The sequence below is a fragment of the Ctenocephalides felis genome, unplaced genomic scaffold (assembly GCF_003426905.1).
Source record: "Ctenocephalides felis isolate EL2017-DRISC unplaced genomic scaffold, ASM342690v1 CF-g0.4_SCAFFOLD_01492, whole genome shotgun sequence".
NCBI lineage: Eukaryota > Metazoa > Arthropoda > Insecta > Siphonaptera > Pulicidae > Ctenocephalides > Ctenocephalides felis.
This window is the reverse complement of record NW_020537646.1, coordinates 61,147,070-61,170,123: the sequence shown is the minus strand read 5'-3', so window position 1 is coordinate 61,170,123 and position 23,054 is coordinate 61,147,070. Positions and strand designations below refer to the sequence as shown.

General features: G+C 33.5%; 1 protein-coding gene across 1 annotated transcript in view; it reads right to left on the bottom strand.

Annotated features, from left to right (window-relative positions):
- LOC113371533 (proton-coupled amino acid transporter-like protein CG1139) overlaps window positions 1–23,054 on the bottom strand; it is a 213,029-nt gene that overhangs the window by 85,698 nt on the left and 104,277 nt on the right. Inside the window, exon 2 of the mRNA XM_026612162.1 lies at window positions 7,365–7,496. Coding sequence (XP_026467947.1) covers window positions 7,365–7,496 — 132 coding nt within the window. The remainder of the gene's footprint in view (window positions 1–7,364; window positions 7,497–23,054) is intronic.

Sequence of the window (23,054 nt, the reverse complement as noted above, 5' to 3'; positions counted from 1 at the left end):
ATCGTCGAATATATTTTTCGTAATTCTCGTAAGCTCAGATATTTTGCTTTTGCGACACTTCAGCGCACATACGCGTGTACCACGCAAAACACATGGCCATTTTTCGGAGGAATTTAACTTTCAGCCTCTTTTTTTAAGTGATTTTGACCTGACCTGTGCGCGACTCAGCATGGTGGTCAAGTTCAAAATTTCATACTAACCCTCAGTGATTGTTAAACGGTTTGAAAATGTTCGCGCGCATAATGCATTTGTTTGTCATTTTTAATAATATTTTTAGACATAAGTTCGGATATAAGTACAGATAAACACAAATAATTATAGCGGTTTTCATTTATTTTTGATTTAGTTTTCTTTTTATTCGCGGTTGTTAACAAACCCTGTAATTACCAAATTTTTCGATTTTAAAGACGAATGAGGCAAGATTACTTTTCACTTTTTACGCGCTATTATTAAAATAGTTAGGATAATTTAATTAAATTAAGGTCTACCATAACTTTAAAAAAAACGCGTTTCTTATTTTTGATTATTTTTAATTATTAGTTCAGAATATTATGTAGACCAAGAAAGTTGTAGAAAAAATATTAAGTTTTTCGTTACTTATATAGATTAAAGGATTTTCTAAATATGTTAATGTTTACTAGAATGGAATTTATGTTTTTTTATGTTATCGTTAAAATTAAACTCTTATGAGAGTTTAGCTAAAAAATTTGTTAACTTTTTTCAACTAGATTCATAAGATAAGAATTTTTGCTTTTTATTTTATATAGAAAAATTTAATTTAAGTTGAAAATTATTTTATAATAAATTAATCAGTTTAAAAGTTTTTGACAGTTGTCCGAATAAGTCAAGTTTTTTGTCACTTTTGTTAGTCAAGTGTAGGATTAGCAATTTAACAAGTTTTACCAAATTGCTATTATCGTTGGTTTTATTTTTAAGTAATTTTACGGGGGAGAATTAGGATAAAGACTAGCGTGCCTATGTGTAAAAGTGTAAGAATTTTGAGAAACTCACGGGGTGAGATGTTTGTCGCGTACGAAACGCGTGCAGAGAGTCGAAGTTTTTTGAGCCAGGCAGACAGTGCCGAATCGGATTTGTTAGTTTAACAAGGACTTAGTTTGTTTTTCAAATAGTTGAAACATAGGCATGCTATTCATATCTGACCAGCTGGATTGTTGTATAATAAATAGGTATAGAGTAATTGGTTGGTAGTATTAGTATAGTTTTTTTTTCTTACTTCATATTTTATCGTCGTGTATTTTCGTGTTTTTTTAAGATGATGCAATAATGAATTAGTTTTGATAATTTTGATAATGTTTTTCTTTTTTTTTGTAAATATTTTCTTTCTTTTTATTATTACGCGTACTAATGTTGGCCTCAGTTCTGCCGGGTCACCATTGTCTGGTGCTCTATTCGCGGCTTTATCCAGCCGATTCTACTAATAATAGGATTGGGATATGATTTCTTTGCATACCGATTACAACGGCTATCGCGACCAGTCTAGTTATACATCGTATGCGGCACGGTAACGAAAGGACTAGCCAACCTTCGTTTATTAGAGCAGATTGCAGGCACAAAGTGTCTTTTAGAAGTCATATCTCTGCGGGCGCAGGGACACTGGTAAGGCTTTCACTCGGTCTTGCCAAGTACGAACCTGTACCCGACGGTTGGATAAACGCTCTAGTTGTGTGCGTCATACAGCTAGAGCGGCCAGTGACATTTTTGCAGTTTTTTTCTTCATGTTTGTCTAATTTTTACTAATTTTAATATTTTATTATTCCATAACACTTAGTTTTTCCATCACACGCGTAACTTATTTATTCTTACCTATGTATCCTATTCATCATTATTGCACCATCCATTTTGTTCGCCATTTTATTATATTCGAATCATATTTTTTTTTATATTTATATATGTCGGTGTGTCGTTTTTTTTTAGCCGTACGTCGCGAAAGGTTTGGTTTGGTTTACGGATAGATTTTATAGACTTTGTTACAAGTTACAAAGTATTGAGAGTATAGAGGGCAAAATGTTTAGTCGATAAGTTAAATGTGTTATGGAGGCCCTATTGTTTATGTATTATTATATAATAGTTTCATATCTGCAAAGTATGATAATGATTAAGATTAGATGTAAACTATTATTTTCGTCGTGTTGTTTTTTGTTTATTGATAGTGTCACCGTAAATCAAACCAAACGAACGTTTGTAGCGTATTACCGCGTTTATACCGTCGGCGTGTTGTTTAATTTTCGTGACGCCCTTTTATATGGACAAAATACGATTTTATTTTTATTGAAAATACTTTAATTCTGTCTCGTCAATAGTTATTGGCTCGTGTTTTTGACCGCCCAATCCTGATTAAGGGGTCCGATATGGCAAATAGAGTTAATGAAATGAGGAAATTAATGAAGGAAACAAGTATGTACGGAGTATTAGAGATAGGGCGAAGTTGATTTTCAGAATCAAGAATAAGTATGTTTAGTTTATATAAAGGAATATATAAACTGATGGATCGTGTCGTAGCCTTCACCACCTTTGTTAATTATTTATTTTCAACATTACGTTTTTTCTTTTTCTTTTATGAATATACCTTAGACAACTCGACCGTCGGTTGACGTAGCTTTAGTCCGAGGGTCGGGGGCAAGCGGCCCCAGCATAGATTTATACGACACGATTCATTTCGGGTAAAATTTGCAGTAAAAGATTTTTTTTTCTCGGTAGAGACATATGATTGAAAAAAAAAATCATTTACTTTTTTTAAAATATAATAATAATATTAGTTTAGACTTAAGATTCCCCTCCCCCTCCCTTAGATAGATTGTAGAATTAGGTTTTAGAATATGTTAGGATATTTAGTCGTCATGGTGTAAAGAAGTTATAGTGGGATTTTTGTTTGTGGAGAGTAGGTTGTTGCAACAAGATTATATAAATATAAGGGGGCGTCCATTAATCACGTGAGGTTTTTAGGGGGAGGGGGGGTTTGACAAAAAATCACGAAATATCACGAGGGGGAGGGAGGGGTATGGTAAGATATCACGTGTATTTATTTTTTAACTGATTTTTTAAAAAAAATCAAACATTTTCAAAAAAAGAATATTTTTTTTTAGTTTTTTCACGTAACTAAAAATACACGTGATGTTTGGTGGGGGAGGGGGGGTAATTTTTAATATCACCAAATATCACCAAGGGGGAGGGGGGGTCCAAAAATCCTTAAAAACTCGCTCACGTGATTAATGGACGCCCCCTAAGTCTGCAGGCTTATATCGGGACGCCATATCGGATGTACGTTTTTGTTATGTGTATATGAGATTATTATTGTTTAAAGCTGGGCCCAGTTGTCCACGAGCGAGGACCATTGAGGTGTCCGAATCGATGGACGCGTACGGTTTCAATCGGGGAAACCGCCCCTAATCAAACCCGCAGCCGTCGAATTTATTATGAGTTTTATGTTGAGTTATTTCGGGAATATTTTAAGAAGGTACCTTCAGTGAGACTGGAATGGCGCCATAGGTCGCACGTCGCCATTTCCCCGCGAAGGGGGCAACCTTGGAGGGCCCTTGTGCCGAGCTGGGGAACTCCGGGTGTGTACCGCTTACACGGGTGATTGTAATTGCCATTGTTTTTGGGTGGGCATAAGCGGTCGGTCTAGTGTTATTATGGTTGGGGCGCTGCGGAGGGAGCAAGAAGGATAACTAGATCTTAGCCCCCATCTGTGGTCTTGTGTTTGGGGGGCAATCACACCAGTAGAGTCTGAATTACTGTAAATGTCGCGCTCGTTAGTCATATAGTTATTTAAGAAATTGAGTCAGTTTCAAGCAGAGGTAAATAAATTCTTCATTGTTATCGTCACATTAGTTATTTGTTTATGTTTTTCAACGCGTCACTCCATATTATCCATATTATCGGGCTCATCGATTCTGGCGAACTAATTTAGATTTCGGGTTACGTTTATTTCATAATAACTAATACTACAACGAAGAAAATAGGGAACAGCACACACACATAGGTTAAGTTTGTTTTCAAGATAGCGTGTTTCAAAAAAAAAAAACTGTACAAAAAAAACGTTTTCTTTTTGGTAACATCTTAATTTTTCAACGTTAACTCCTTTTTTTGTATTGTAACATTATGCATAAATGCTAGTTTTTCTTTCGTGTTAAATTTGAATAACGTCGCGGTTTGAAGTTCATATAAGTACAGTTTTTTTTTCTTTCTCAAACACGAGCTATTGGAAAACAAAATTAATTAGTTTAGTTGAAGGTCAAATTGACCCATATATATATTTAGTTTTGATATTTGTCCTACAAATTATGGTTGTCAATTTATATTTATTTTTATTGAATACTTGTGATGTTTATTATCGATTTCTTTTTTGTTTGTTGTTCATCAACCTTCTTTGTTAACAAATGCGGGAATAGCTAGTGAGGAACCCAAGACGTCATATATCTGACCGAAAGCACAATTACTGAATGCACACACCCACAACTACAATCTACGTTCAAATTCATATTAAGTAAACCAGACTCCGGACGGGCAGCCAACAATTATGAATACCGGTTCGTGGACCCCAAACATGAATGAGCAACTGGATTTATCAGGAATTAGCAACAATTTTTAGAGCCGAGGGCGGCTCTGGTGTGACAGGGGGGCGTGTGACGATAATCATAATTATCGTCGTATTGATAATTATTGTCGCCTGATGGTCGTCAACCCCAGGGTACACCATCCCTACCCTTAACTATCTATTGGTTCTTGGGGTCCATCAGAGAGACGCTCCGGAGATCCCGGCAATTAAGAAGTAACAGCCATCTAAGACGTATCCCATAGGCGAACGCCTTGGGATACGTTAGTGTTAGTTGTGTGTGTGTTGTGCAACAAGACAGGTCCAGCTTAAAGGTCAGATAATGTAAATTATAAGCTGTAGCTATTCTCCCCTCATATCTCCATATAAGCATATATACCATGATATAAGAATAAGTGGTATTAGTTAGGGAACATGACCGTATGCAAGTACGGTCATGTTCCACAAATACATGCGGAATGTATTATTAATTATTTTAATAGATTTAGTTATAAAAGTAATCTTGGTTTCATTCGTATAGTAGCTACTAACCCCCACAGGTAATTACAGGTACTTTAGCGGGCGATTGGAGTGTTGAAGTAACCCCTTCGTAATGGGGTTGCAAGGCTACGAGATATAATCGGTTTGAATGGCCAAAAAAGTATTTGTTGAGATAGGTTCAAAGTGTTTAAGAAGTTCGTGATCTATCTGGATGCTGCCGAACTCTATTGAACACTTGCACTTTTTTGAAGGACCAGATATATTTAGTTGTTGGCTATATCAGACCGTTTGAATAATAAAAATAAAAGATGATGAATAACTGTTTAATTATTGTGTATTTGTAATATTAAGACTTATAGATGATATGTTATTGAATGTTCATTTACGACTGATCTTAACTATATGAAATTTAAGTTGATACGAAACAGCCGTTACGTTCTTGCCCGCGAAACAGATACTTCTGTGTGCCTCCCAGGTTACGTACCTGGTTCGTGCGGACGTGCCAGCGCTACGTAACATTCATGGCTTTGTTACATTTTGTGGTTTACTGGGATTATTTTGAACTTAATGACTATGTAGTCCTTACGATCATGTCAAGAACATATGACAGATAATTATTCGATGAACACACGCTCGTTAATTTTTTGCATTGATTTCATTCTCTAAATTTTCAAGATGTGAATTTTCTAAAAGTAAAATTAGTACTGAATCATATTTATTAAAACTAAATTATATTATAGCTAAAATTCTTTTTGTGTAAAACATTAATATACTAATTTTATAACATAAGATCGTCTTTTAAGGAATATTCAACAATTCATTTTCAACACCTAAAATACGTTTCAGTACAATTATACTCACCTTCTTTATCGGTTCCATATTCAATACTTTTGTAGCTGACTGTTTAACTAATTTCTACAACTGATAATACAATAGATATAAAACAATCAATAAATAATGATTCAATTAATAAAATATTTTGCGTTTCAAAAATATACGATAAAATATTCAATTCTGCTTCCACGATGCACTGACAAAATTAATCTATATTTAATTTGACATGCCGACCATAAAACACTTCACGGCTATGTTTAAAGGCAAATCTATGTGTCAGTGTAACGTAGCTCGCCACGTACCGAAATATATTTGAAGCTACGAACAAAGCAGTATTATATACGTATAAATGCGTCGACGGTGGTTAAAGGTCACAACAATATATGTTACAGCATCGGTTTTTTTGACTTGACATTAGTTTCGTAACGATAGTTACAAAACGCGTTACGTGGTTTTAACTCTAGTGGTTTACTGGGCCATATATTGCCTGTTTTGACTATTCTAGTCTATTCTTACAAATTTTCTTGCGGTAATTTTTTAACGGTGTGTTTAATTGTCTCTTTAATGGTCGGTTATCGGACTTTTGTTATTGTAATGGGCCGAAAATCGAAATTGAAAATTTTTACATTTCTCGACGTTTTAAAGGTTTCCGAACATTTTGGTATACCTCAGAAAAAATGGATGCGTGTGTATGTGTGTGTGTGTATGTATGTATGGATACAATTTTTTGTCCACGTTTTCGGGCGCACGGATCAACCGATTTAAATGGTTTAAAAAACATTCGATTCCTATTGATAGGGAGATGTGCTGATTAGTTTTTGGCAAAAGCAGGTCCAGCAATTACGGAGATAAAGAGCAAAGAGTGCAGAAAATAGAAATCGAGTTTTTGAGAGAACGGAGCATCCGATTTGAATGATCTAAAAACATTCAATTAGTAATGATTGGGAGAAGTGTTTATTAGTTTTTTTCAAAGGCAGTCGCAGCCATTTTGAAGATACGGAGCTAAATGTGCAAAAAATGACAGTTTTTGAGAAAACTAAGCGTCCGATTTAAGTGATTCAAAAAACTTTCTGCTTGTTTTAACAAAATAATTGATTTTGGAAAAAAAATGTTTCAACTTTTTTATATAATTTTTATAAATATATAATTTTTATAAATATTAGACAATGTTACAATATTTATAATAATCTATTTGGAAACATTCAGTATTCCTCAAACATTTTGTTACGGTACGGGAAGTTTCAGCAATTTGCCTTAAGGCACGATGCCATACACACGACTAGTTTTTACTATATTTGGTGTAGTACTTGTTCATGCGGATTATTAGCAGGCGTTGTTCCTGTATTGCGTATCGATATAGTCTGTTGCATATTGATTGTGGTCATTAATGTCAGGCGCTTCCAAGTGGCATCATGTGTTGTGAAATAAAACAAAACTAATAGTTTTTAATTTATATACAATATATAGGACTTACGTCGTAGGATGTTCCACTTTCCTATGTTCGTAAGGATCATAATATTCGTTCTTTGAATTGTTTTTGACGTCCTGGAGTTCCACACCAAAGACATTGTCATTGAATTTGCTGTCAATGCTGGTCGCAAGACTACTGAAAATTATAATAATTTATTATAGATTATATATTATAGATCATAAAATAATTATTACCTATTAATTATATTAATAATAACATATATGAAAACGTATTATACATGAGCACATAAAAAAGTTAAGTTTTACAAAGCTTAGTTTTTTTTTAAAGCAATGTAATAGAAACGTTATATTTTAATATATATATATATATATTGAAATGATATGAGGGGTTGGTAGTATGGTTCGGGTATGGGTTGGAGGTCCTTTTGTTGTAAGATCCACAGTCCGGGATATTGGTTACTGTAGTAGCTTCTTTATGCGATATGGTAATAATGTCCGTCCAACCTTTCCTGATGCCTTGGGTCGAGCTGTTGGAATAATATTTGATCGACTGGTTTGTTGCGAGTTCTCTTCAGATTAATGGGTCCTTTCAATAAGGTATTCGCTGGAAGAGACAAACTTCTGGTTCCAATAAAAATCCACTTATAATGTTTTACACTGTATTTATTGCTTTACTTCACAGACATAATCTCCACTTAGATTATTTAAGACTACTCTAATACTATACAAATTTTGCTTCTATATATTGCGTTTCGTACGTGATGATTCTTAGGCATGGCGCGCTTCCGCATTCATACGGAGATCTTGGACTTTGATTTACATTGAACAATGAATTCATATTTTTATTAAAAGCACGTATGATTACAGAACACGCCACCCCTAAAGAATATTGTTAGTCCTCTAACAATTAAAAGAAAAAGAAATTACAATTTATTGGGGTTCCTCCCCTCTGAAACAATTTATCGTCCTCGATAAATGAAAAATAATGACAGTAATACTGACATGATGTTTAATTTAATTCTGCTACTTTTACTTCATGATAGTTATTTTAAACTATCTTACATTTTTTCTTTCTATAATTTGAAATTATTTTTAATGTATAACTTCTTCTAAATTATAAAAATTTAAAATGTCTAATCTCTAAGTTTTTAATTTCTAAAAATTATAATTCTAATTCTAATAAAGATAATTCTGAAGCAAGAACATTAATTAACTATCATATAATTATTTTCTGTTTAAGAATGATTTTTAACAATTTATAATACAAAATGAAATAATATTAATATTGTACAATGACTTTCAAAATAAATTTATAATGATTTTTATCAGATTTATAACATTAATACAAAAAATAATATTTCTAAATAGAATTATAATGAGTTTTGTCAATTTGATACAGAATAATATTGATATTCTACAAAGATTTTCAAATAAAATTATAATAATTTTTATCAAATTTATGACATTGATACAAAATAATATTGTACAAAGATTTTCAAATAATATAAAATTATAATGTTCTTTATCAATTTTATACAAAATAATATTTCAAATAATAATAAAGTTATAATGATTTGATTTTTTTTTTTTTTTTTTCGAATTTATATCATTAATTCAATGTTTTTATATTTTGTAAAATAAATTTATAATTTTCTTAGCAATATCATTTACAAAATTGCATATTCAATGTTGCCATAATATTTCGCTGCATAATGATCTCTATAGTTCATTAACATTGCTATCTGACATAATAAATTTTAAGTTTACAATTTCAATAATTTGTTTTTCATGATACAGCGGAATACCATAACAACAAGTAATTATGTTTTCATACATATCATATTCATTTGACACTATTTGTAATGTTGAAATTGCATTCAGGCGGCCAGGTTTCGCAACTCGTGGGTCTCGGTGTTTTGGCTTTCGGAACGTATGTAGGACTTATACGCGAGTATTATTATTAAAATACTTAAGCAGGCAATAATTCCACCAATCAGATACGCATTCACTGATTGTATAGGTTTTTGCGTAATTATCTGACCCATTTCTACTTGCATTTTATTTATGCTTTTTGAATATTGTTTTAAAAGATTGTCATCAATTATACTTTGGAAAATGTGTGGTGTTTCGGAATTGTGTCGAGCATGACGTTTTCACTTTCCAGGTCAATTCCGTTTATTTGAATAGAACTCATGAAAGCTGTTGAAACATTGTTTGTATTCTTGATCTACTTTTTATTATAAAATTATTTCCAACAATTTTACAACCATCAGCAATGTTTATTAATCCCGTTCCAGAAATCTGCACGATATCTCTCGCATTTCTGCAAGAGATTCTTAGTTCTTCCTGGTCGGAACAAACAAACCCCCAAGTGCCTTCGGTGTACAAATCAAAAAACAATGTGTGATTAATTTTTAATAATTTGGTTTCACATGAGTCTGGAATTTTCTCCTTTGATGTAAACAACATGCTCTCACAATCCTGTCCTTGTCTTAAATAAGAAATTGGTTTAGTTATTTCCCATATAAATCTATTATTATGTATTGTTATAAATTTATTAATGTCTTCATTATTTAGTAAAACGTAGTGTATCATATCTTTATCCACCATAATGAATGAATATTTATGGGATATAAACAAGTAATTATTCGAACCGACATGCTTTGGAATAGTTGTAATCTTGTAAATTTCAAAATCATTCTCTGATATTAATGGAATGTTTAATTTAAAATTTAATTTATTATTATAAATGTAAATATTAACTTTGGCAATATTATAAATAAGTAAAACATCACGTTCTATTAAATCGTATGGAAACTTCAAATTATTATCTAAATTCGGAATAATGTTGGATATTATCGTTCTTAATTTTTTTATTGGCATTATGTATGGGTGCAGTTTGCCATGAAGAGCCATTATTACCACTTCTGCCAGTTTGTTTTGGTATAAAATGAAATTTTCAATGTGATAATTATATAATAAAAACATCTTTTCAATTTGCACCAGAGTATTCGCAAGATGCAGGCCATTCTGTGCTTTATTAATTATTAACTCAATACTATCAAAGTTAGATTCGATTTCGTCAGATAACTTGTTTATTTGATTAGTTAAATTTGTTAAAACCTTAAATTCAGACTGATAGATACCAATTTGTTGTTTATTTAAATTTAATAAATGATTTTGATTATTTTTTAAAAGTCTAATATGTTCATCAAAGTATTCCGCGTCAGACTCAGTTAGAGTTCCAAACAGTTGTTTGGAAATGGATCCGATTATGTTTAAAAGTGCACGTTTTTCTCTAACTGAACCTGTATCTTGGATGAGGTCTAAAATGATGTCATTTTGACTTATAACAGTCTTTAAAATATTTCTTGACGACTCTAAGAATGGCTTGCATATTTGCTGGTACTCTGATGTATTACATCTAGTTTGAACTATATCAAAAGTAGTAATAATTCTCTTCAAATTTAACTTGTATTCTATAAGATCGTGTGAGATAATGATATCGAAATAGTCACTACATAGTTCCACTATGCCAATTTTCTCGTAATAAATCCCCGGGCTTTCTATTCTGGTGATGTTAAAGTTTGGGGAACCCATTGCAACTGGAACCATCAGGGTAGACAAAATCAGTAATAAGCAGTTCACAATCATCCTGTTGGGAAGAATTAAAAGTCAGGTCCTGCTTTTTCCAATAGTTTCAGATCTCTGGGCTTCGGGAAAGTTGTAATTCCGTTAATTAACAGAATTACTCGTGGGAGAATACATGTTTGTGATTTATGGTTGTGATTTATGTTTATATATTTTTTTTTATTTATTTATTATGTTTTGTAAATTGATTTTTATTTATTAATTAATTATTGTGCTTATAATTAATGATTATATTTTTAAATATTGATTGATGTATTCTTTTAATTGCAATTTATTCGTAAATATTTTTATTTATTATTTCTAACTGAATGTTAATTAATCGAACAAGTCACATGCAATATCGAACGTATATACATGTAATATTCTGTAAATTTGTAGGTGCAAAATTTACTAGTTTAGACTTCTATAAAATCAAAACAAATAGTTATTTGATATGTTGAAAAATGATAAGTAAACCAAGTTCAATCGTTATAAAACCAAATTCATATAATATTTCTTTAGTCAAATTTCAAACAGAAATATGATAAAGAATAAAGCAAAATAAAACAATTACTTCAAGAATTTCTATTTTTAGTATTTGATAAAAATAAAAAATTTAAAAAAAAATCAAATGTAATTATTTAATAAAATATTTAACAATTTAGCGTTAAAATTTTATTTTTCAATTACTATAAGAAATTAGCTGTATTGAAATGCTTTTATTCATAATGCAATAATAAAACTATAATTAAATATTTTACATTTACAAAATTTACTTGTTCTTAGAGAAATTTGAAAGTAGAAAAATAAATAACTTAAGTTTACTTATGAAATTAATGAAGTCTTGTGTGGTTGAATAATAGTTAGAAAAATATGATTATAAATGATTAAAATTAATAATATTCGTTAAAGAAAAATAAAGTTAGAAAATATTATACGTTCGATATATTGCAATGTATATTTTTAAATGGAAATAAATTGGATTACATCAATCATTAAATTTTTTCAAGTTATTATTATGAATAATTATGGTTTTCCCTTTTACATTTAGTTTTGAATTTACCCCTTCTTGTTCTATAACCTCATAAGGACCTTTGTAAATGGGCATTAATTTTTTGCATTTGCCTTTATACGGTGTGTTGTCTTTCATTAGAACTAAGTCTCCAACTCTGAAATTTGATTCTTTAATGTATGAATCATAACGCTCTTTAGATTTTTCTTTAGTTTTAATAAGATTCTCGCGCGCTATCGCGGTTACCTGCTGCAATTTAGTTTTTATTTCATTAGCAAAATTGTCGTATGTATTCTGGATCTTGGGTTCTCTATTTACGAACGTTGGCAAATCAATTTTTCTCCCGTATACTAATTCGAAAGGCGAAAATTTTGTAGAACAATGTGGAGTGGTATTATGAACGAAAACGGCGTAATTAATCCATGTGTCCCACGTTTTTTCATCTTTCCCTATGTACGACCGGACATAGTTTAAGAACATGTGGTGACATTTCTCCAGAGACGCATTTGATTCCGGATGATATACTGATATGTCAACCTTTTCTATCTTTAAAAGTTTACAGGTTTCTCTAAATACGGAGCTCATGAAATTGGTTCCTCGATCTGTTAAGACAGCTTCAGGTATGCCAAATCTCAAGATTATCTCGTTCACAAACGCTGCAGCTATAGTTTTAGCCTCCTGATTAGGTATAGGAAAGGTATAGGAATAAATCTTTCAATTTGGCTGTTTCATTTTCATTGTGTGTTATTAAATAAATGTATTTGTATCCATTTTCTATAGTTTGTATTGTTGAGTGATATTCAGCGTTTTTCGTGAAATCCGATTTACGTTTTGGGGTAAATACAACCTTGGGTATTGATTTGATTCCGCTGTTTATATTGTCTCCGGTTTCCGTGACATTCTTGTTAATAATCCTGCTGTTGTTTTTCAATTGAATAAATTTATCATATCCATTTCTTAATAGAAATACAAGTTTTTCTTCAATGTTTCCATTGTTGCCATTACTGTTGTCGTCGTGTACTCCATATCGTGATAAGCAATCCGCCACAAGATTAGATTTTCCCGGCTTGAACTTTATATCGAATTCGTACTCGTCCATGGCTAATTTCCACCTGATATGCCTTGCTGTGGGTTCCTTACAATTATATAGATAGGTCAGCGGTTGATGGTCCGTGTATATAAGAAATTTGTGACCATATAGGTACGGTCGGAACTGCCGTACTCCCCAGATTATAGCTAGTAACTCCTTGTCGATGATGGCGTAATTTTTTTCATGTTTATTAAGCTGCCTCGACGCAAACGCCACTGGAGCCTCTCCTGCTGCTCCTTCCTGTGCCAAAACTGCTCCTATCGCCTCCCCACTAGCGTCTGTGGTTAGTATGAATGTTTTGTCGAAATCAGGATACTGCAATACCGGTGCGTTGGATATGGCATTTTTTAATTCCTGGAAAGCTATTTCTTCTTTTGGTCCCCAATTCCACGCTTTATCTTTTCTCAACAATACATTTAACGGATTTGCTATCTTCGCAAAATTTCTTATAAACTTGCGATAGTACCCGACTAGGCCTAGGAACATTTTGATTTCTTTCGGGTTTTTCGGTGCTGGAAAACTTTGTACTGCTTCCACCTTGCTTGGATCGGGGGTAACACCCTTTTCAGAAATTATGTGGCCTAAATACGTCAATTCTCGTCTCAAAAATTCACATTTGATAGGCTGAAGCTTTAAGTTGTGGTTGCGAAGCTGCTCGAAAACAGCGCGCAACCGGGTGTTGTGTTCATGGAGAGTCTTACCGTAAACGATAATGTCGTCCATGTACACTAGACCCTTAAAACCCTCAACTCCAGCCAAAACCAAATTCGTTAATCTTTGTAGAGTACTCGGGGCGTTTTTAAGCCCAAACGGCATTCTCTTATATTGAAATTTCTTGCCACAAGCTGAAAAAGCAGTTTTCGCTCGATCTTTCTCATCCAGCTCAACCTGGTGGAACCCGCTGGCCAAATCCAGTGTAGAAAAGAAGCTCGATTGTCCTAGTTGATCTAAGATCTCGGTTATATTCGGCAACGGGTATGTATCGCTGATTGTGCTTTCGTTTAATTTTCTAAAATCTACACAAACGCGCCATCTCCGGTTACCGTCTATATCTTGTTTCTTAGGAACAACCAAAAGGGGAAAGTTCCAAGGACTGTCGGATGTTTCTATAATGTCGTTCTCTAGCATGTCGTCCACCTGCTTCTGAATTTCCGCCTGCTGAGCATGGGGGAGCCTGTATTGTTTTAAATAAATCGGCTTTTCTGAAGTAGTGGTGATAGAATGTCTAATTGAAGTAGAAAATGTTAATTTATCACCACTTAAATAAAACAAATCGAAAAAGTCTTCGCAAATACTTAGAATCGAATCTTTTTCTTCTGAATTCATATGATCGGTGCGGATACTATCTTTAACTGCTTTAATACGATCATAATTACAATTTACTACATCATTATTTAGCTTAAGTATTTGATAATCTTCAAGTTTATGTAAATTCGGAAATATAAAATTCTTATCAATATTTATTTCATGATCATTAGTATTCAAGATTTTTATAAAAATTTTATTATCAAGGGATTTCAAAATAGAATTAGCAATATAAACACCCTCCAAGATCTCAGCAGACTCGCAGAATAGATCGCCGACTTGATCTGTTGTGAATGGAAGTACCATTTCAGTTCTAGGGGGAATTGCATGTGCTTATTAAAGTCATCTATTGATTTATTATAAGAGATTCCAGCTGAATTATTGGTCGTGGATAAATTATCCCTACGACAATTGTTTTGGGTTTCTACTACCCTATTTTCTTTTATATGATTTACAGAAGCCCCTAGATCCACTATATCGCTAGGTTTGCGGCAATCTGAATCTTTTGAACTATTAGCAGGCGTTTTTGCCTGAGATGTGGCATTTATTGCCAATTTAATATTCTCCAGACCTTTTGTCTTTGGAGAGGCTTTTAAAGCCATGTTACAATTTTTATCATCAAGAATCACAAAAGCGTCTCTACTCCTATTAGGATTTTCTGAAAAGTCACCTATTCTTTCAAAACTATCTTTTGTGCCTTGTGTACTAGTATTATTAGCTGGCTCTGACGACTTAATTGTTCCCTTATCTAAATCTGTAAAAAACTTTTCCGATTTACATTTTTGTTTATTAGTACATCGACTTCTTCGTTTGTTTACTATGCGCTCAACCGCGCACGTTGTCGACGGCGATGCTATGTCGTCGCCGACAAGTTGCGTAGTTTTCTCAGAGTCAGCAGAATGATGCGCCATATCGGTGTTTGTTGTATCGCCCACTGGAACACTAATCAGTCTGTCGTTGACAATCAACGCGAACGTATTAGTGCAAAAATCCAGTCGGGCTTTGTACTTCAAAAGGAAATCCAATCCCATTATTCCGTCCGCGTAAATATCAACGTTATCGGGAATGACGGTGAATTTGTGTTCCAAGTTAACATTACCGAGTTGGAAACTCAATAATGTCGAACCTAGTGTGTGCACGTGTTCACCTGTAATGCCCTTTAAGCGTGATACTTCTGCAGTTTTAGTACAATGGGGTAAGAGATTATTATTTTTCAATATAGACACATCACTTGCTGAATCTATGATGAGTCGGCATTGTCTGTTTCCTATTTTAATATTGACCAAGTTGCTTTGAATAGTTCTTTTGTGCGATACGTTATATACCCTATTTGCGCAGGTGTATTCTTGGTCGTCTATACCCCTGGCGTATATTAGTTTTTTGGCTTCGAACCGCTCGGCACATGGTTTGCTGATGAAGCGCCCGAAGTGGAAGGTCGGTTCGCTGGGTTGCTAGAATGGTGCTCACTCTGCCTATTGTTTGGAGGTTCCCGGGCTGGACGATCCACCTCAAATATGGTTCTGCGCCTACAGTTGGATAGATTGTGTCCTGGAATTCTGCACCTTTTGCAGAACAAATTTGTAGTTCTTCTTGGACCATTGAATACAGGTAAGCCCGTTTTTATCTTCTTTTCTTGTCGTCTCGTCCGCTCCAGATTCCTCTCTTCTTGGATAGCCATCGATATTGCCTCCTGCAAGTCATTGTGCCTAGCGGCTCTAACCGGCAACCTAATTTCCGGTATAAGCCCGTTTATAAAAACTGTCAAAGCCAGTTCATTATGCGCTGTTTCTAGTACGGTCGCCTTAGCACTATCTAGCATTATGCCCTGGTCATACATTAGCCCAAGAAGTCTCTCTATTTTACCGGAAAAGGTCCTAACATTCTCCCCGGGATGCTGCTTTAGATTTGTCAACTCCAGTTGCAGCTCTGCCATAGATCGTTTTTCGCCGAATCTATTTAGGAGAAGACTTTTGAGTTCTTCCCAGCCCACATCACCAGATCGCCTTATGTATTGAAAGGCAGCCCCTTCTAACTTATTAAGAGTTAACCTATGAAGATCCAAACGAGTGGCTGCGTTAAGGCCCTGTCTGCAATTTTCGACAGTATATATAAACCTATTTAGTTCCGACGGTTTACCGTCGAACTTTGGAATTTGTAAATAAGCTAAATTAATTGCTTCAGAATTAACCTTAGTATCATTATCAGTTAATGTGAAATTATCTATCCTTTCGGCAAATGTTGATGTTCTCCTGGGTGAGCTGGTTGCCATATTTTCGGGGGTAAAAAGTTCTTGTCCGATGTAAAAGATGTAATAAAAGATCACTTACTTGGGGAGAGTAGTCTCGTCTGCGTAGTTTATCTCGGTAATGCTGCCACCTTTGGTGCCTTTAGTTCCTCGTGCTAGTCCTGGTCTTGCTGCTTGCTGGATACTCCGTTTTAGTTTAATTACTCTGCAGCCTCTGGTTGCGAAGAAAACCGGATCCAGATTTCACCAAGCACAATTCACAAAACTAACACTTCACTACAAGGAAATCCCACCGCTGACACCATGAAATGATATGAGGGTTGGTAGTATGGTTCGGGTATGGGTTGGAGGTCCTTTTGTTGTAAGATCCACAGTCCGGGATATTGGTTACTGTAGTAGCTTCTTTATGCGATATGGTAATAATGTCCGTCCAACCTTTCCTGATGCCTTGGGTCGAGCTGTTGGAATAATATTTGATCGACTGGTTTGTTGCGAGTTCTCTTCAGATTAATGGGTCCTTTCAATAAGGTATTCGCTGGAAGAGACAAACTTCTGGTTCCAATAAAAATCCACTTATAATGTTTTACACTGTATTTATTGCTTTACTTCACAGACATAATCTCCACTTAGATTATTTAAGACTACTCTAATCTACTATACAAATTTTGCTTCTATATATTGCGTTTCGTACGTGATGATTCTTAGGCATGGCGCGCTTCCGCATTCATACGGAGATCTTGGACTTTGATTTACATTGAACAATAAATTCATATTTTTATTAAAAGCACGTATGATTACAGAACAATATATATATATATATATATATTATCAATTCGTGGAGCGAAAACTTTAAGAAATTTTGATGAATTGATTTAGTCTGCTCGCAAAACAAAAAAATACATCAAATGTCAAATCATGTGTCAAAAACAAAAAAAAGTGGACAAACAATTTTTCATTGTTGTCACGCATTTTTTAACTTAAAGATATACTTTAGAGTCTTCATATTTTTTTAAAAAAATTTTATGATTTTGTTTTACTTATTAGAGTCCCTTTTTAAATATTTTTATGTGGGATATAGTAATAATAATAGTAGCAAGATCGTATGATCGTAATGCATGCAAAATGTTTTCAGTAAGAAACTACTTTTTGAACGAAGAGTTTAGTGTGATATTATTCATATATCAAATAATTTATGTTTAAAAATGTGTATTATAAGTATAATTAAGAAATTGCATGCATCTCATTTTCATTTATATATTAAGCTTATTACATATAAGTAAGATTCAAATTTAGAATTAGATTCAGATTAGAATTTCTACACCCTGCTACGACCAGTAGCGCCTCTAGCGTCGCAAGGCGTAATTATTCTGATTACCCGAAGATATTCCTCTAACTAAATATATAACTATATCAATGATATAACTAGTGTAAAATTTGTAACTATTCATACAAACAAATATTAATTTGTTAAGGTGGTATTCTACTGTAGAAGCATGAATTTTGCCCGGTTTTTGAAGCGCTATATATAGGAAACAAATAATATTTTTACTATCGATTTTTTTTATCATTTGTTTATTGATATTTTATTATTACATAAAAAAAAATATTAAAGAAAAAAATTAGAATTCACGAAGTTATGAGCAGTCAAAGTGGGGGCTCAAAAAAAAGAGGGTGTCCTGGCATGCATGATTCCAACCCTCCTGGTGATCCGAAACATAAAAAATAGATGGATTCTTAATTATTATAGATGCCGCTATCGTATGAACTTTGGATAAGTTAAAAAAAATTTTTTTGTTCGAATGGCGGCAGTTTGAAAAAAAAATTTTTTTTTTCGTATTTTTTCAACAATTCCGAATTTTTTTAAAAATACTAAATGAAAAGGTATAGTTTTGGGAGAGGTCCATGCGATAAAGTGATGTATAGAGAAGATCCTCTCCAAATTTGAAGTAAATCGGTTCATTAGAACTCGAGATATCCTTACCGCCAGCTCGAAAAAAGTAGTTCCGAGAAAAACGCGTTCAAATTTTTGAGACTCTGTCGGACCCGAACCGAGGCCACGTCACTAAAACGGATATAACTCAGGAAATAATAGTAATTTTGAAAAATCCTTTAATGACATATTTTTGAATAACTAAACTTTGAAATATGAAAAAAAAATTTTTCTTCGATTTTTTCAAAACTCTACAGTAGAATACCCCCTTAATAATTTCAAATAAATAATTCTTATATAGCACTTCAGTTTATATAATTCTTATAAATATTACACAATGTTATTTTAAATCAGGTTGATTAATATTTTTTCACTACAAAATATAAATTTTCTATTCGATTTTAAAATAATTTCTCACCTTTTGCAAAATCTTTAGTCTAGCGCAGTGATTCCCAACTTATTTCACCTACCGCCCTCTTTCCAGAAAAAATGTTACTCAGCGCCCCCCTTGCAAACTTTCCGAAGGAGAAGTTTGTTTTCATTAAAAAATTCGATTCGCTAATTTTATGTTTTCTCGAGGTTTCAAGCTATTCTGAATCGAATGAGATCAATAACTGGAAAGCAGTATGTGTGTGTGTGTTTAGATTTTTTGCCGTAAATCGTCGTTTTCTCAAAAATGGCTTTTTCAAAATTTAAAAGCCATTCGATGTATCTGGATCAGGACTAACGTTTCTCAGTTTTGTTTGACGTTCGGCCGAACCGTTTCTCTGTAAATCGCAGAAAAGTGAAAAAAATTTTGTCCACTGCAGCAAGTTTGCAAAATTGAATTGGCGTTTGTCAAAATTAGAACTTTCAACGATGTTTGCTTAAAAACGCATAAACCGATTTTAAAAATTTAGAAGCCAATCGATGTGTTTCGATTATACTTTTAATGTGAGGGAAGAGAAACGACGGGAGTACGCTCGTACCTACGGTAAATTTGTTCGCAAAAACTAATAAAGGGAGTCGCGTTAAAATTCAAGCAAGATCGGATTTAGACTCGAAAATTAATACAATATCAAAATTGCTATTCCAAAAATTACGCGTTAAACCTCAATACACGAGCCTTAAGCTCCACGGTGTTGTTGGAATTTCAACGAAATCGAATAATTTTACAAATTTAGAAATATTTAATGAATATGGTACATTTGCAAAAAATATAAATGCCTTTGTGCCTACGAAAATATCGAGTCTACTACCCGCGCAGCAAATCCAAATTTCTTAACTAAATCTTCCTAATAGATTAAAACTTTGGATTCACACTTAAATATTCCGCGCGAAGTAGATATGTTGATAGGTGTTCATACGTTTTTTGAAATTTTAGGTAACGAAAGAATTATACTAGGCCCCGATAAATCTATTTCACAAAACGCGGCATTCGAGTGGATAGTTACGGGTAGATATTAAATAAATATAATTAATAGCACGACAAATAATGATCATATATCCGCCAATCTTACAGAATCTCTTACAAAAAATTTCTTAAAGAATCTCTTACAAAATTTGGTAAAGTTACACGCTTTTGAAAAGTTACACAAATTATCGACACACAAGAAACGTATGAACCATTCTTTTCATCAAACCTTTTGCGAAACAAGAATTGGCGGTGCACAGTTTTAAAACGGATGTATTTACTAATACACCTATGCAGATATGTTTGAATAACTTTAACTAAAATATTATCTTTATATAGTTTAGTGTTAATTTTAATCATTTATTTAAATATAATATTAATATTATAATATTTTTTTAGTTTTGTGCTTTAAACGCCCCTTACAACTAAGCATCGCCCCCTAAATACACAAAAGCCCAATACCGTCCTCCAGAAACGCCGCAGCGCCCCCAAGGGGGCGCTGCCGCCCACTTTAGGAATAACTGGTCTAGAGCCAGTGAACAAGTTGACTAACCTGTTTTCACAAAGCTAGACATTTTTTTAATGATAATTTATTATCGGTCCATTGAGAAAGTACCGTTATGGCAGTCATTCCGCGGCTGCGCCATCTTCCCTTCAATTCTTAAAAATGCCAAAAAAATTCTTCATAACCTGTTCCCACAAGGCTCAAATTTTGAGGGTGTGTCTTTCAAATTCAGAAAGTATATGTTTGTAAACAGCCAGGCTATTCTGACGGTAGCAAGGGTCTGCAAATTGAGTATATAATAGTAACGACGCACAAGGTTATGGGCGCATTGCCATACATAATCGGCTCCACACTTGTATTTAAATAATTTATACGCAATTTTGTAGGTTCTTTTCAAACTTAAATTTTAGCGTAACCATAAAAGATATCGAAAAAGAAATTACGTGATTCTACTTACATTGGCTTAGACCACATGATGTAAGTCATTTGATATTAAATAATCATTTATTATTAGCTAAAAATGATAAAATAATTTTTCAATTAATGTTTTTGAATAGTGCGTGTTTTGTTTAATTATTTTCTTTAGTACTGCAAACATTTTTCAAATCAAATTTGTGGAACACCTTGAAAAATATAGCTCATGATGTTTGAAAAATGTTTGCAGTACAGATTTGAACAATATTTGCACTATAGTTATATACTATCGACAGTGTACAGGAAATATTTAGGTATAAAAACTAGTGGGGCGCATGGCATCGTGCCTTAAGGCAAATTTCTGGAACTTTCCGTACAAAAAAAAAATTTTTTAAAAAGACTAAAATTTTTGAAAAAAAAAATTACTCTGAAAAATTAGTTTTTGAGAAACTATAAATTTTTGAGAAAAATTTACTTTTTTTTGAAAAAAAACTTTTTGAAGAAAAGTGTATTTTGAAATATTTTGTAAATTTTGAACTTTTTCAAAGCAATCGTACTGCTTTAACTGCATAGGGTCAAAATATCGAAGCGCGTAAGCCCCGCGCCGCCGTCTAACAGATAAGCATTGGTACGAAATCCATAGGAACGTAAACAAAATTTATACTTACTGTTAAAATCTCTATAAATATCTGATAATTTGATATGTCTAATGATCATTTTGGACCGCCAGATGGCATTTTTTTACTTTTTTTACTAGATTTCCGAAACCGCTAGGCCTGCCTTTTTGACAATTTGATCAAATCTTCATTTTGTTAATACAAGTAAAATGTTTTTTGAATTATTCAAATCGGACGCTCCGTTCTTTCAAAAACTGAGTTACCATTTTTGGCACTTTTTGCCCCATATTTTCAGAACAGCTGGCCTGCCTTCGCCACAAACTAATCAGAACGTCTCCTTATCAATTTAAATCACACACACACGCACACACACACACACACATACTAATTGGCCTGCGCTATATGGAAAGAGAAAGGACGAATGGGACTTCGCCCACTTAAAATATGAGTATAAAACAAGTTAAGAATTATAATATTCTAGATCCTCCCCCCACAAAGTGATATCCTGACGGCGGTTTCGTGGGGACCAGAGGGAGGGCAAAGCGGAGGTTTTAGTCGGTATTATACCAGAGCGGTATTGAGTCCGACATACCCAGACAAAAGACCAATCTGGGATGCATAAAGGCATTTCCTTCGCTATACAAAAAAAAAACACACACACACACATACATACATCCATTTTTTCTAAGGTATGCCAAAATATTCAGAAGCCTCTAAAACGTCAAGATATATAAAATTTTTTATTTTAGATTTTTTTGCGATTACTATAACTTACCCTACGGGAAGTTAAAAAAGCCTTTATGTGAAGGATATAGAACACAGGCTGCAATATTCTAAGAAATGTAAACGATACACGGCACAGAGGCATCGTGCATTGAACTGTTACACCGTCAGAATATATTGTTACAAATTTAATGTATCGTATTCTAGTATGTTATTATTTGTTTTCATATTTGTCATCTTTCTACAACTTCACCGTGACGTCGCGATCCTGTAAGAAACTAATTACTTTAAATACTACTAATAAAAAGGCGTATGTTTGTGACTTAATCAACTAACCTATACTTATACATAATAATTTCTTCTTCTAAAACATTTCTTATTCTAAACATGCAACTTATCCCAGGCATACCTGTAACCCACGGCGCAACCAGTGCCCAATACCTGTCCATACATAGATTCCCTTCTCACACTAATCACATTACATCACATTAATTAAAAGTCTATCTTCTGTTTGGGATAAGCTTCCGATGCGCTGCCCCACATAACATGATTTGAGCTTACATTATTATTAACAATTACCCGCCATAACAAACTAAGACCTCACACCTCTGGCCACGACTACTTCTAGTCTGCGACCTCTTCGGCTCGTCTTTTCAACTACCACTGGACACACGGAAGTACTCTCTCTTATGATGGTTCCTCATACCCACATAAGGAAGAGTAGTTCTATGTAATTGCTTATGGGTGGGTACTCACCCCCACATTCGTAACACTCTACCACCTCCCTTTAAGAACGCCCTCGATTATTCAAAGCTCCATCCGTGGTGCCGAACCCGTTTTTTTCTTCTCCAGGTGACGTCAATGGCGCC